This window comes from Spermophilus citellus (genome assembly GCF_964194105.1).
Source record: "Spermophilus citellus genome assembly, chromosome: 11".
Taxonomy (NCBI): Eukaryota; Metazoa; Chordata; class Mammalia; order Rodentia; family Sciuridae; genus Spermophilus; species Spermophilus citellus.
Window position 1 is genome coordinate 77,657,883 of NC_138192.1, and position 14,784 is coordinate 77,672,666.

Consider the following 14,784-nt stretch of genomic DNA (forward strand, 5'->3'; position numbering starts at 1 on the left):
ATGGAGCATATATATTAATTTTATTAAATCCAGGGGAACTCTACCACTGCGTTAAAACCACTGAGCCACCCTTTTTATTCTTTAAATCTGTGACGGGGGTTGCTAAGTTGCTCTGGTTGTTAAGTATGATTGCCTCATATTTGTAATCCTCCTGTCTCAGCTTTCTGAGTAGCTGGGATTACAAGCATGCACCACTGTACCCGGCGCCATATTAATTTTAGACAGATTTCAGAGCAAGGACAAATACCAAGGCTAAATAGAGTATTACATAACGGTCAAAGGGTCAATTTTCCAAAAAGACCCAAATATGTGTATGTGCCTAACAGAGCATCAAAATGTGTAAAGCAAAAACTGATGAGTATCTTTAGAAACAGGCAACTCCACTATTATAGCTGGAGACTTCCCATCCCTCTATCAATAACTGACAGATACAACAGGTGAAAAATCAGAATATATTGAACTGATCCATCAACTGGATCTAGTTGACATTTTTTTCCTAGTTGACATTTATAGAATACTTCATTCACCTAGCAACAGCAGAATAATATATATTTTCTCACATTCATATAGAACATTTACCAAATAGACCACATCTGGGCCATATAACACAACTTAATAAAAGTAAAAGAAAAACCTAAAATATTTTGAGATTAAATAACAGAGCTCAAAACACATATATCAAAGAAGTCTCAGGAGAAAGTAAAAAATATTTTGAACTAAGAATAGACAATACAACTGTTGTATAACAATTTTGGGCTGGTCTTTGTCCCCAGTTCTTTTTTTTAAAGTACTAGGGATTGAACATAGGGGTGCTTAACCACTGAGCCACATCCCCAGCACATTTTATTTTTTGAGACAGGGCTTTAATAAATTGCTGAGGCTGGCTTTGAACTTGTGATCCTCATGCCGCAGCTTCCTGAATGGCTGGGCTGGTCCCCATGCCTAGCCTTTGTCCCCAGTTCTGAGGGAACCTCAACTCTTGACGTTTCCTGAGTAATAAGAGTATCTTTGGTGGGTCCTGATAGTTTATGTTATTTATGTGACTCATGATGGTGACTCATGATTGAAATATTCCACTGTTGTTTAAGAAAAAAGAAAAAGATTTTTAATTTCAATATACATGATCAGATCATGCTAAAGAGATGACTCAAGGGCTGGGGTTGTGGCTCAGTGGTAGAGCACTCACCTAGTAGGTAAGAGGCCCTGGGTTTGATCCTCAGCACCACATATAAATAAATGAAATAAAGGTATTGTGTCTACCTACAACTAAAAAATACTAAACAAAACAACAAAAAAAGAGCTGACTCAAGATGGTGGCTGACCATACCAGAAAAATAAATCATGTGATTAGAGGGCTAGACTTTGAGCTAGGTGAGAGAAGCCCTTTGAGGAAGAAAGAAGGGCTGGAGATAGAAGAGTTAAATCTCATGGCTAATGATTTTGATCATTCACAACTATGTAATAAAGACCAATAAAAACTAGATAGCTTGGATAAGCTTCCCTGGTTAATAAAACTCTGTGCAAGTTGTAATATATATTAATGTACAAGAAGATTGACAGGTACTGACTCTACAGGGAGACTTTGGAAGACTGTGTCTGGGACCTTCCCAGACCTTGTTCTATGTACCTCTTCTTTTGGCTTACCCTGATTTTTATCCTTTTACTATAATAAAATTGTAATCACAAGTATAGTGTTAGTTTCTGAGTTCTGTAAGTCAGTCTAGTGAATTATCAAACCTTAGGCAGGTAGAAGGAACCCTGGATTTGTAGCAGGTTTGGTGGGTGGTCTAGGAACTCCCAAATTTGTAGCTGGTGTCTTAATTGAGAATAGTCTTTGGAGAACTGTTAACCTGTGAAGTCTGGCCTATTTCTGGGTAGTTTATGTCAGAAATCATTGTAATAAAACCTATTAAATTTTGTAGGACATAGCAAAAACCAACTCAAAAAAAAATTTATAGTACTAAATACATGTATTAGAAGAAAGATTTAAAATCAATAGTAGAGCTGGAGTGTAGATCCGTGGAACAGAACTTGACTAGCATGGGTGAGGCCTTGGGTTCAAACTTCATCACCTCTCCCAAATCAATTACATAATCTTCTGTCTTATAAAACTAGAAAAGGAAGAGCAAATTAAATTCAAAATAAGAAGAGAAGAAATAAAAAGAGGAAAACAAGGGAGAAAAATCAATCACAACAAAAGCTGGTTCTTTGAAAAGATCAGTAAGTTGATAAAGCTCTAGCTAATCAAGGAAAGAGAAATGAAATGAGGGTCAACACTACAGATCCATGGACATTAGAGGGGTAATAATGGAATACAACAAATGATTCTATACCATTAAATCTGATTTACATGAAATGGACCAATTCTTTGAAAGACACAATCTACCAAAGCTGACAAAAGGAGAAAAAGGTCATTTGATAGGCATCTATCTAGTAAAGAAATTTAGCCAACAATCAATAACCTTCTAAAACAAAAAGAGACAGGCCCAGATGGATTCACTGGTTAATTTTATCAAATATTTAAAGAAGAAATTATATATATATATATATATATATATATTTTTTTTTTTTTTTTAAGAGAGTGAGACGGGGAGAGAGAGAGAGAGAGAGAGAGAGAGAGAGAGAGAGAGAGAATTTTTAAAATATTTATCTATCTATCTATTTATTTATTTATTTATTTTTTAGTTATCGCCGGACACAACATCTTTGTATGTGGTGCTGAGGATCGAACCCAGGCCGCATGCATGCCAGGCGAGTGCGCTACCACTTGAGCCACATCCCCAGCCCTAAGAAGAAATTATATTAATAATCTCTTCTAGATAACAGAAACAGAAGGAACATTACCTAACTTATTCTATAAGACTAACATCATCCTGATACCAAAACCAAATACAAACAAGAAAGAAAAATTACATGCCAGTACCTCTCATGAGGTATAAAAATATAGGTGTAATAATCTTTAATAAAATATTAGCAATGGAAGTGCTTCAGCATGTCTAGCTCTCCTATAGAGTAACTATTTAGAGCTAACTATTTGCTTCCTGAAGAAAAAGATCTGAAAGTCAAACATGGAGAGAGATACAAAATCCATGTTTAGGGAAAAGAGGAGTTTAAAAATAGAATTTTGCTTTATGTTTTTTGAAGAAAATCTTACACATTTACCTGTTTTATAGGTGCCTACATATAAACTTGTATCCTGGTGGGCTATTATAAGACTGGTGTATGTGTGTGTAAATATCTGGGCATTTAAGCATAATGGGAAAACACATTCCATGGAAGAATGGAATGTCCAGAAGAGGCAAAGATATAGGGACAGAACGTAGTTTAGTGGTTGCCTACAGCTGGGGACTGGAGGGTGAGGGTCAAGGGATTTTCTTTCTTTCTTTCTTTCTTTTTTAGGAAAATGAAAATGTTCTAAAATTGACTATAGTGATGGATGTACAACTCTGTAAATACACTAAAAGCCACTGCATTGATGGCATGTAAATTATAGCTCAATAAAGCTGTTTAAAAAATACTTGCTCAGGGCTGGAGATGTGGCTCAAGCGGTAGCGCGCTCGCCTGGCATGCGTGCGGCCCGGGTTCAATCCTCAGCACCACATACCAACAAAGATGTTGTATCTGCCAAGATCTAAAAAATAAATATTAAAAATTCTCTCTCTCTCTCTCTCTCTCCTCTCCTCTCCTCTCCTCTCTCACTCTCTCTTTAAAAAAAAAAAAAAAATACTTGCTCAGTTTGAGGTCAGCCTCAGTTTGAGGGCAACTTAGTGAGACCCTGTCTCAAGATAAAATAAAAAGGCTGGGGATGCAGCTCAGTGGTAGAGCACTTGCCTAGCATGCATGAGGCCCTGGCTGGGTTCAATCCCTAGTACCAGAAAAAACAAACAAATCACTTGCTCTGTTGAAATACTCCACTGTGGTATAAGAAAAAGGAAAAGATTTTTAATTTCAATATACATTAAAAACACAAATAACTGACAGATGTTAAGAGTCAGTGATAAAAATAAGGTCTACAGAGTATAGATAAAAGATATGAATTAGTCATTTAATTATGTTATAGAATATTTTATAAAAATTTAGTTACCACTGAAGCTTACAAGTTTTAAGGATAATTTTGATGTATCTGGAGTGGATGAAAAAGGTAAGATGATCTTTTCAGTAGAAAAGATATTCTAAATCAGCTTAGCCCAAAGAAGCATTTTGATTGCCTAATTTAACTTTGTAAAGGAGAAGTAAATCTTATAGCTGGTCTCTGTAAACCTCACAGCTGGAGCATTCTAACAGCACCTTGCAGTTTCCAGTGATCAAAGTAAGTTACTTTATATACTAAACTAAGAATTTCATAATAGAAATAATGTAACACCAGGGGGTGCAGTTATCATGAAATAATTACACTCCTGGGAGATTACAGGCACAAGGCTGTACCCCAGGGGTGTGATTATCCCATGATAACCACATCTACTGAAATTGCCTTATTGCAAAAATAATCTCTATTCACTGGCGAGACATTATTCAATAGGTGATTTTTTTAAATGAAAAGATTTTTTTTTTTTTTAGTTTGAATCACCAAGTGGATTAGGAAATTGGTCAGTTTATTTTTCATTGCATTCAAGTTCAGAATATTACATCATTATTACTCACTTTTCTATTTAAGATAGTAGAGTTTTGATTTTGTTTTTGAGAAACCATTAAGAGTTTCTATTAGCTTTAGTTAAGTACTACTGCTAAATTCAGGTCAAACTTTAGAGGCATTAATAGAGCAATACAATTTAAAATAATTTATTTCTATGTATAATTTTTAATTCTTTTAAAGTAATGCTCACTTAAAAATTTATAAATGTAATTTATCTTCACTGTTGGAAATATGGATAAGCAAAAAGATAAAACTAAAAATCTTAGTAATCCTACTACCCAAACACAACCACTATTAATTTGGTCTATCTCCTTCCAATCCTTTTCTTTAAAATATCTGTTTCTGTGTCTACCTATACACATAAACAGATATACAACTGTAACTTCTCTGTCTTATAACCTATTTTTTAAAATTTCACTAAATGTTTTAAAAAATATCCCCATCTTTAAGAAATCTTATCATTTGAAATGCTGCATAGTACAGAATTCCATTACAGCAATGTTCCATAATTCACTTAATTTCCTTTCAACAGTCCAGGTTCATGTTCATAATCCCAGATTGGTAAACTGAGGCAGAACAATCACACACAAGTTTCGAGAAAAGCCTCAGCAATTTAGTAAGACCCTGTCACAAAATAAAAATAAAAAGGGCTGGGGATATACTTGTGGGTAGAATGCCCCTGGGTTCAAACCCCAGTACGGGGGAAATTTTTTTTACTAGATACTTTAGTATTGTCTCTCACTATCATACACAATTCTTTGTGACTAAATCTTTAGGACATATTCATGACTATTTCCTTAGGATAAATTTATGACTTTATGATAAATAAAACACAAGTTAAACAAACAAATCAACAGTAAAAGGTACTATCCTCCCAAATCTTCATTTATTCTTATAAACAGCTTAAGATAATGGTTTTCAACCTTGATAGTACATCAGAAACAGATTGGTAACTTTCACCTTATGTAATAGCCTAGATAGTGAAAGCTACTGATTTCTTTTTCTTTTTTTGTGGTGCTGGAGATGGAACCTATGACCTTGTGCATACTAGGCAAGGGCTTTACAACTGAATGAATCCCTATTCCTTTCACAATTTTAACAGAGTTCAATGTCTTCAGATATTCTTAGACAATTCAGATACAGAATTTAAGAAATTAAAATACCCTGTGTATATGGCAGTTTTTACTCTCATACCTTGTCAGTTTGAAAGAAAAAACTGGAAATGGAAGTTTCCCTAATATCTTAAAGATATAAAGATAAAGTTTCCCTAATATCTTAAAGATATAAAGATTAAGGCAAAGAATTAATTCAGTCTGTTAGGTATTTCTCATTGTGAACACAGCCTTTGCACCACAACCATAACTCTGCTTTCTTTAGCTGTTCTAATTATTCTGAAAATAAACTTAACATGGGAATAGAAAGGAAAGCATTAGCTTTCTGAAGAGTATCAGTGTTTAAAAAGGCTAAATTTTAAGTTTATTTTAAAATTTTAATACAAAATAATATTGCTTGTAATTTCACCAAATTAACATCTTAACTAATTCCAATGCAAATTCAGTTAGTATTTTTTATCTGGAGTACTGGGAATTGAAATCAGGGGTGCTCTCTAACACTGAACTATATCCCCAGCCCTTTTCATTTTTTATTTTGAATCAGGGTCTCAATAAGTTGCCGAGACTGGCCTCCAACTTGTGATTCTCCTGCCTCAGCCTCCTGAGTAGCTGGATTATAGGCCTGCGATACCACACCTAGCTTAATTAATATCCTTTAGTTCACTTAACATATCAACAGTTTATCATGCCATTCCCCTATTGCACGATATTTAGATTCTTTACAATACTTAAAAATTAGAAATGTTGAAAATTTGTCCCCCCCCTTTTTTTTATGAAAAGGCTCTTTCAACACATTTCTCTTTCTTTTTCCTCTATATTATTCGCCTTCCAAAGACAAACAACAGATCATAAGCATTATCCGAGGATAAGATTCTCAGACTTTTCTCTGGACTCTTATTCAATAGCCCCTATGGGGCAGGAGCTTGAGAACCAATATTTAAACAAGCTGTGTTAAGTGATTCCTTACAGTAGGTAAGCTTGGGAAACACTGGTTGCAGGATGAATGGACAAATTCCCTCCATCCCATCTTGAGAGCCATTCAAATTTTATTCTATTCAAGTTAAATTCTTTTGTGCTTATGTTTTTCTTCAGGTCTTTTTTTTTGGGGGGGGGAGGTGTCAAACTTTCTTTCTACCTATCTAAATTTTAATTCTTCAGAGATCATTTTAGTCCCTCTTACTCTGTTAACTACCTAATTTAACAATGCTTTCGTCTATTAAACAGACTCTTAAATCGTATTCTAATTTTGAGTAGATTGTCACTAGCCCCTTTTATTTTTTATTTAGAGTCAGGGTCTTGCTAAGTTTATGAGGCTGGCTTTGAACTTGTGATACTCCTGCCTAAGCCTCCTGAGCTGCTAGAATTATAAGCATGCACCACTGTGCCCAACTGTCTCTTATGTGATATGTTAATGTTTCTGATTTGATTGGAAACTAGGAATAGTCTATACCTTCAATAAACCAGAACATAAAGTTTAAAAAACTTACTGGCTAATTTGTAGGATGTCAAATACATAGTTGCTAAAAACAAGTGTTTGAAAAATAAACAATAAACTGGTTCTAAGAATTAATTTTCAAATAGGGCTTTTCTGGGGGGTGTGGGGGGTTAGAGATCAAATCCAGAGGCTCTAGGCAAATGCACTACCACTGAGCTACACCGACAACCCTAAAAATAGAGGCTCTTATATCAGTAAATCATCCTTTTATCATAAAAGGTAGAGCATCTAAAATCATACAGATTTTAAAAATAACTTCATCCTTGAAAGCCAATTTAATTATGGAATGCCTGACATTTTGTTTATCCTACATACTTTTAATTGATACCATTTAACTTTCTTTACACTTGATATATCCTCCTATATCCTTACATATCAACATAGATCTCTAGCTATATTACTTATGTATATATATTACATATGGTTAGAGAGTATTCCATTTGCGGGAGATACTCCACAATTAATAAAAAAATACTCAAGAAGTGATTATTTACATGCCAGGCACTATTCTAAGCATCATGTATTAACTTATCTAGTTTTCATAACAACTTTATGAGGTGTAGGTACTATTATGTTTTATACATATCAGCAAGAGATGTTAAATAACTTGCCTAAAGTTACAATTAAGAAGCAGCAGAGTAGAAGTTCTAAAGCAGGCATCTAAGGAGTCATCTTCAATCAATATTTTTTTTAATATTTATTTTTTAGTTGGACACAATACCTTTATTTATTTATTTTTAAGTGGTGCTGAGGATCAAACCCAGGGTCTCACACATGGCTAGGCAAGCGCTCTATCGCTGAGCCACAACCCCAGGCCCTTTAGTCAATGTTTTTAACCACTAGGTGAGTGCCACCAAGTATGTGCCCTATCAGGATTGATGGGTCCCTCTGTATGAAAGGCTGTCCCTTTTGCCTGATACACCAAATGCTCTTTTCCCAGATCTCACACTGATGTATTTGTCTTGTCATTCAGGTCTCATCTTAACATCACTTCCTCAGAGGGGCCTTTCTGACTACTTAATATAGTAACTCCCCAGTTAGTTTTGATCACAGTTTCTAATTACATTTTCATCACAGAACTTATAATTGCTCCATAAATAACTGCTGAATAAACCCCCTACTGATGGACATTCATTGAGGTATTATTGTAGAATTCTTCTTCAGTCAAATGAACTTTTTCCAAATAATATGAACAAAGTAGAAAAATGCATAAATTGTTGAATCCTATTGTTTTATCTATATTTAACCATACCTGAGAAGTCTACATGTTGTTTCTAATCTTTCACTACTGTGAATCTTTGAGGGTTTACCTTATTGCTTTCTTTTAACTACTGGAAGGTAAAAGGATATGGTGGATTTTTGTTTGTGTTTTTCTGAGACAGGGCCTCAGTAAATTGTTAAGTTTGCAATCCTCCTGATTCAGCCTCCTGAGTAGCTAGGATTACGGGCATGCCCCAAATGATGTTTTGAATACTTCTGATATATATTATGGCCCTTCAAAATGGCTGTTCAATTTATTAACAAAGGATTGAAATATTCATCTTACCATACTTGCTCCAACACCCTGTATACAGTTCTTTCAAGTCTTTAACAAATTTCACAGGCAAAACAGACAATATATTGTATGTAACATATGTCAATAAATGTAGACTTCTTAAATATGGTTAAATATAGGTAAAACAATAGGATTCAACAAGTTATGTATTTTTCTACTTCATTCATGTTATTTGGACAAAGTTCATTTAACTGAAGAATAGTTCTACAATAATACCCCAATGAATGGCATACAAAAACCTGAATTGCATACACTGAATTACCATAAGGTTAATGGATACAAATGGAGGGCTAAAGAAAAGTCAATAACCAGCTGCATTACACAGGAATTTACTGTGTGGCATGTGACTGTGGGGTTTTATTGTTTTCAATACTTATTTTTTTAAAAAATATTTTTAGTTAAACATGGACATAATATCTTTATTTTTTAAAAATATTTTAGTTGTAGTTGGACACAATACTTTTATTTTGTTTATTTATTTTTATGTGACACTGGGGATCGAACCCAGTGCCTCACATGTGCGAGGCCAGTGCTCTGCCACTGAACCACAACCCCAGCTCTTGTTTTCAATACTTTTAAAAATAGGTTAATACACAAGTTCTTTGGGTTGTTGTTAGCATACTTTCTAATACAGACTCAAGACAAGGCAGGCCTACTGATTATTAAAAGAAAGGGCTAAGCCTGGAGTCTATCCTACTCATTCTCTCAGAAGCAGGATCAGAGTAAGATGAGGCTGGGGAAGAAAGACAGCTACTACTTCTGCTTGTCTCAAAACAACCCATGAATCATGTAGGTGTAAGGAAACTAAAGACTGGCATGAAGGAAAAGATGAGAAAGAAGCAACCCTATCTAGAAAACAGAATATACTTTTAAGATGTAACAATGAATCACTGGACTAATAAAGGGAAGTGTCAAAAATATTTGAGCCAAATGGGTTCGTGATGTATGACCTACTCCACTCCATTTTCTTTGGGGTTTTATTTCCTTTGGGGCCTTTATCCCTTCTACTAATTGGAAGAGGGCAGGGAAGGAGGGAGAATTAGCTATGTGGGTTATTAAGAGTATCTGTATTGTGGTATCAGTGGTAAGTTCTTTTATAAGGTATTTTGCCAGAACAAAGACTGTATTAACATTGTCTTACAACTGAACAAATAGTTCTCCTTCTCCTTAAAAGGTGGTTTCTGAACTTATTTTACAGGAATAAAGATTCTTCAAAAATCAATCACAGTATTTTATAGGTATGCTTCCTTCACCAATTCTAACATCTATACCACCACTAGGGAAATGCCCAAAATAACGATGGATCAAATTCCTAAATTCCTAATATTAAGATGAACTTTTTTGAACGTGGTTTTCTAGAAGAAAGCAGGATCTCTAGCTGTAAGAACAGATGCAAAAGGTTGAAAGCTGAATGAGGGTGAACCCTAGGCTCAAGACTGAGGTGAACAGCGAAGGCCACAGAGATTCTAAAGAGATGACTGGAGGCCTTGCGACTGAAAGAAGGGGACTTAATGCCCAGAGGACTTGTTTCAATAAACAGCAGTGCTTTTATGTTTTAGGGTTTTATGTAAGATTTCTTAAAAAAAAAAAAAAAAAGAGTTCTATACCTGCTTTATAAAGTGCTGAAAATCTGAGTCATACTATCATCCTTATTGTAAAATCAGGAGTTGAGCTGGGTGTGATGGCTCATGCCTGTAATCCCAGTGACTAGGGAAGCTCAGGTAGGAAGATCTCAAGTTTGATGTCAGCCTCAGCAAATTTAGTCAGACTCTCAGCAACTTAGTGGAACCCTCCCTCCAGGTAAAAGATTTTATAAAGGGCTGGGGATGTAGTTCAGTAATAAAGTGCCCTTGGGTTCAATCCCTTGTACAAAAAAAAAAAAAAAAAAAAAAAAAAAAAAAATCAGGAGTTGAAGCCCATAAAAGTGAAATTACTCACCGAAGGTTATAGAGTTAAGTAGGGTATTTCTATTATGACTTATTCTGAGACAGGATTAAATTAGTATGGCTATCTCAATGAAATAGTAAGATAATGATGAACTTAAGCTAAAACTTCACAGTTTTAGTATCCTTTTTATGAAGAGCCAAAATGATGCAAACCCAAGTGGACAAAATTTTTTTTTTTTTAGAAAGTAATACGTAGTAAGATAAATAATTTTCCAATATAAACCCAACTTAAACATATTTATCATCTTTTTTTTTACTCAGTTTTGTTTTTAATTCCATGAACCAAAGAGAAATGATTGCTGAGGCTTTCACTCCAGCCTTTTTTAAAAATCAGGAGAATCTAAATATGAGAATCAACCATTTATTTTCTAATTTTAGGCCACTAACCTGATAAAGTATTTATTGTTATCTTACCTTAAAAAATCAAGTTCATAGGGCCTTTGGCTGGAAAAATTACATTTTAATTCTATTACAAAGCATTTCAGATTCAACACAGAATTTCTCAATGATAATCATATTTTGGTAATGTGCCTTAGTCTAAAACAATAAAACTCAAATAAAACAAAAAATACTCAGATTAAAGAAAAAAATGTTATTTTTCTTTCCTTATTTACCTAAATTCTAAAAAAAATCATGTCTAATGCCTACCTGAGCCATCAGAGGGAACCGAACTTGCATTGATTCCAGAAAGACCAAACAAAGGACACTCTCGATCTGTGTTGACATGACCCCATTTGTGACATTTAATACATCTTACATTTCGAACCTGAGAAAAGTAAATATTCTTTTGGTTACTAAAATACTAAGAATCTAACCAATGTTTGGCAGGATTCAAGTTAAATTACTCACATTTTAAAAAGATCTGTAGGAAAAGACACTACAAAACTAAGTTTGGTAAATTTAATACAAATACTAAAATCTTATTATAAATTCTGCCCAACACCTAAGTTGAATCCTGTTGTTTTTTACTTCTTAGTTGGTGGCAATATAACAATATCATCTTAAAATTTCTTAGTTTTAATAAGTCAAAATTAAAAGTTTCAAATTTCTAAACCAGGAGCTGGCAAAATTTTCCTGCAAAGGTTCAAATAGAACTTATTTTAGGCTTTTCAGGCCCAACCTCTATGCCAACTGTAACGACTCAGCTCTGCTGTTGAAGTGACAGATAATACATACATGAACAAGCAAGGAAAGGTTCCAACAACATTTTCTTTATAAGGATTCCCTCTAGTGACAGGCTGCCCTGATTCTAAACAAATGACTGTTTTAAATCTTTTCTTGGTCATGACCTAATTCTCCAAATTCTTGGAAAAGAGCAGACACCAACATCATTATAACTTTTTTTTAAAGTATTTTTTAGTTGTAGTTGGACACAATATCTTTATCTTATTTATTTATTTTTATGTGGTGCTGAGGATCAAACCCAGGCCTCACACATGCTAGGCGAGGGATCTACAGCTGAGCCACAACTGCAGCCCTATAACTTTTTTTTTTTAATATTTATTTTTTTAAGTTGTAGTTGGATACAATCCCTTTATTCCATTCATTTATTTTTATGTGGTGCTGAGGATCGAACACAGGGCCCCACGCATGCTAGGCGAGTGCTCTACCGTTGAGCTACAATCCCAGCCTCCCCATAACTCTTATTAGTAATTTTGATTCCCATTTTTGGTCAGTCTACCACATTTAATGTTTTCTCCTTATTCCTACCATTATCTGATACAAATACAAACCATATTGTTCTTTTTCAGCGTGAACACCTTTTGGATAATAATGTAGATATTTACTAAATAACAATTATTTGTAAAGGGTAAAATACATGTCACTTGCCTGAATGCCAAAGGGCTGATCTCTGATGTTCATGTCATCTTTGGCATATCTATTAAGTAGAGAAAATGTATAAATAAAATATTAAGAATAATTTAATAAATTCAATGGTAGTTAACTTGAAAAAGTTATAGTTCTCAGAACAATATGAAATGTGTTATTACTTCAATAAGTATACAGAACTATAGTCTATAGTGATATATACTGTATCTTAAAAGCAAACCAGACCGTACTTTTCTCGTGGAGCTCCTTTCTGCCATTCAAATTTGTATTCTGTCTCTCCTTCTGTTTCTTCTTTCTAAAACATTCATTAAAAAGTCTTTCAATATTCTCCATAAAATCAAAATTAATTATAAGTAAATTCAAACAGTAAATAGTGCTTTACCTCTTTGTTTTCTTGATTGCATATCAAAAATACAGGAGGGGAAAAAGTAGGACAAGTTAAAATTATCAGTGCAAAAATCAAATGTATATTACCACTATGATATGTTATTTGATTATAATTTGTAGGATTGTACTGGTTTGACTTCTTTCTTCTTTCATGAGATAAAAATCAAGGACGAAAGGATAAAATACAATACTGAATTTAACAATACTGTATTTAACAAACATGTTAACTGCTAATTGTTAATTGTTAATTTTGAAACTTTTATGCTTTTTACAGACAGTGAATATTGTATTTTATATACACAAGTATATTTAGAAGGAAAGACTAAAGATATAACCACATTATAAAAGAATAAATGCATTTCTGCTGGTGTTGAGATTTTTTTCCTCCCAAAAGGACACCTCATGAAAAATTACTAGAATAGAACAATATTTTTAATATTTATTCTACTTTATTGGTTATAATATTATTCTTTATTATCTCCTCAGAAAACCAATTTTATTTATTTTTTATTTATTATTTTGTAGTACTGGGGATTGAAGCCAGGGGTGCTCTAACACTGAACTACAAACCCAGTCCTTTTTATTTAAGTGAGGGTGTTACTAAAGTTGTCATCTTCCTGTCTCAGCCTCCCAGATAAGGATTATAGGTTTGCACCATTGCACCTGACATGATAACAATCTTTAAAAACAAAGAATACTTTTAAAAAGTCTGTTAGCTGGCTGGGGATGTGGCTCAAGCGGTAACGCGCTCGCCTGGCATGTGCGGGGAGCTGGGTTCTATCCTCAGCACCACATAAAATAAAGATGTTATGTCCACCGAAAACTGAAAAATAAATACTAAAAAAAAAAAAAATTTTTTTTTCTCTCTCTTTCTCTCTTTAAAAAAAAAGTCTATTAGCAGTTTTCAATCTTTTTTTTAAAATTTTGATTAATTAATTTCTTTGAGATGGAGGTCACTATGTTGTGCAGGTTGGTCCTGAACTTGCCTCTTCCTGTTTTGAGACTCCCTGGTAGCTGCCACTACAGGTTTGTGCTATCACACCCAGCAGTTCTCAATCTGTAGTTGTAAACATATAAAATATTTTAAGGAAACAGGGCAAGTACCTTTTTTGGCTCCTGGTGGGGCTTCATACATGAAATTAAGGCCATTCTTTACACGTTCATCTCCCATAAGCAATCTAAATGACATAAAAAATAAACTTAACAGTTTTATCCTTCCACCCCAAAAGGAACCCCAAGAGAATAAAAATAAATATTTTTTTTTGTTAGAGTTCAAATTCTAAAATTTTACCCCACTGATTAGAGGACATTTAGAATATGTGAACGGAAATCAAACAATACTGTTTCTTTAGAATATGTGAATGGAAATCAAACAATACTATTTCTTTAATAATAGGCTGTAAGTTCTGAAACCGTCTTCTTACTTGAAATATTCTGGTTCTCTCAACAAAAAAGAGGAAAAACTCTACGGTCACTCTAAAGGACTTTTCTTAAATTCTGAAATGCTGTTGAAATCCTGAAGGTCATCACAGAGTTGGAATTAAGTTAAACAGTTGGACAAGTATAAGGTTGCCAACAGTTTTTCTTAATTGTGAGGAATCAGTTTTGAAAATGAGTCTGGGTTTTCTTGAGAAAGTCAAAGCCAATTAATGCTTGTAAGAATCTAAATGAGAGAATCAAATTCTTTAGTGAGGCCAATGAAAAAAGACTCATTTTTAAAAAACTCTCCAATAAGCAACTTAATATGATAGAATCAGTGCCTGCTGTACCTCAAAAATCTTATTTTTATTGTTCCATTTTAACACTGAAAGTTTCCTGTTCAGGTT

At 33.9% G+C, this 14,784-nt stretch overlaps 1 protein-coding gene across 1 annotated transcript in view; it reads right to left on the minus strand.

Moving 5' to 3' along the window:
- The window catches only part of CIRSR (corepressor of RBPJ and splicing regulator), a 42,936-nt gene that overhangs the window by 21,752 nt on the left and 6,400 nt on the right, over window positions 1–14,784 (minus strand). The window contains exons 3-6 of the mRNA XM_081262241.1: window positions 14,052–14,136; window positions 12,802–12,866; window positions 12,572–12,620; window positions 11,390–11,507 (exon numbers count right to left, since the gene is read on the minus strand). Coding sequence (XP_081118367.1) covers window positions 11,390–11,507; window positions 12,572–12,620; window positions 12,802–12,866; window positions 14,052–14,136 — 317 coding nt within the window. The remainder of the gene's footprint in view (window positions 1–11,389; window positions 11,508–12,571; window positions 12,621–12,801; window positions 12,867–14,051; window positions 14,137–14,784) is intronic.